Source organism: Chaetura pelagica, unplaced genomic scaffold, assembly GCF_000747805.2.
Source record: "Chaetura pelagica isolate M959 unplaced genomic scaffold, ChaPel_1.0 C11156160, whole genome shotgun sequence".
NCBI lineage: Eukaryota > Metazoa > Chordata > Aves > Apodiformes > Apodidae > Chaetura > Chaetura pelagica.
The window spans coordinates 1-831 of NW_009965088.1; the positions used below are offsets into that span (position 1 = coordinate 1).

Below are 831 nucleotides of genomic sequence, written 5' to 3' on the forward strand. Positions count from 1 at the left end.
TAACATGGAAAATAAGCCCCAAGGTTGGAGGCCCCTGCACCTTGGGATACAGAGCTGATCACAACAAGACAGACAGAACCAACTGCAGTGACAGCATGAACTGGAAATCCAGACCAGACTGGGATCCTGCCCTTGAGATACAGCAAGTGGGTATTGCCCACGAGGGAAATTACACCTGTGAACTAGTAACAGTAGATGGGAATTTCCCCACAACCTACCTCCTGAGTGTGCTGGGTAAGAGACTCCTTCCTCATTTTACAGCTCTCCAAAGGACCATGTCTGGGCCTGGACTTACAAAGCTGCTCTCCCACGGCACCTGGGAAAGCAGGCAGTAAGAAGAGGAGCTCTCTTGCTGGGATAAAGTGTCATGCATTGTGCTGTGTCTCCCTTCTCCTTGTTTCCCAAAACTCTTCTCCTTTCTGCTACTCCCTTTTCCACTGTCTAGTTAGAGATGAGATGTGTGAAGCAATTTCCAACATACTAAAAGAGAATCCTGCCTACCCATCCTGTTATCCCATAGAATCCACCACTAATACATTAAGAGCACTAACGCATGTGAGAGTAATACTTCTGAGTGCTGAGATGTCCTATTAAATGTGGGATGTTCTTATCCAGACAGTAGAAACAGACATGTTTCCTCTTGTGCTGGCTTTCTGAGACATTTTACACAACATGTATGATGGCTGCTTAGGACATAAGTCTAATTCACCCCTGTACTTGGGATGATTCCCTACTGCAGTATCCAAGGATACTGCCTCTGATGGTAGATGGCTGTGGAAACTCACCTGGATGGGGGAGAGTTATCCAAAAGAAAAGAAGAGGCACAACCTT

General features: G+C 46.3%; 1 protein-coding gene across 1 annotated transcript; it reads left to right on the top strand.

The window, feature by feature from the left end:
• Positions 1 to 95: 95 nt before the first annotated feature.
• Positions 96 to 234, top strand: LOC104395943 (cell surface glycoprotein CD200 receptor 1-B-like; the record flags this gene model as incomplete). Its single annotated transcript, XM_010005702.1, has 1 exon — positions 96 to 234. A coding segment is annotated over exon 1 (139 nt), but the record flags the coding sequence as incomplete, so codon positions are not given.
• Positions 235 to 831: the final 597 nt, after the last annotated feature.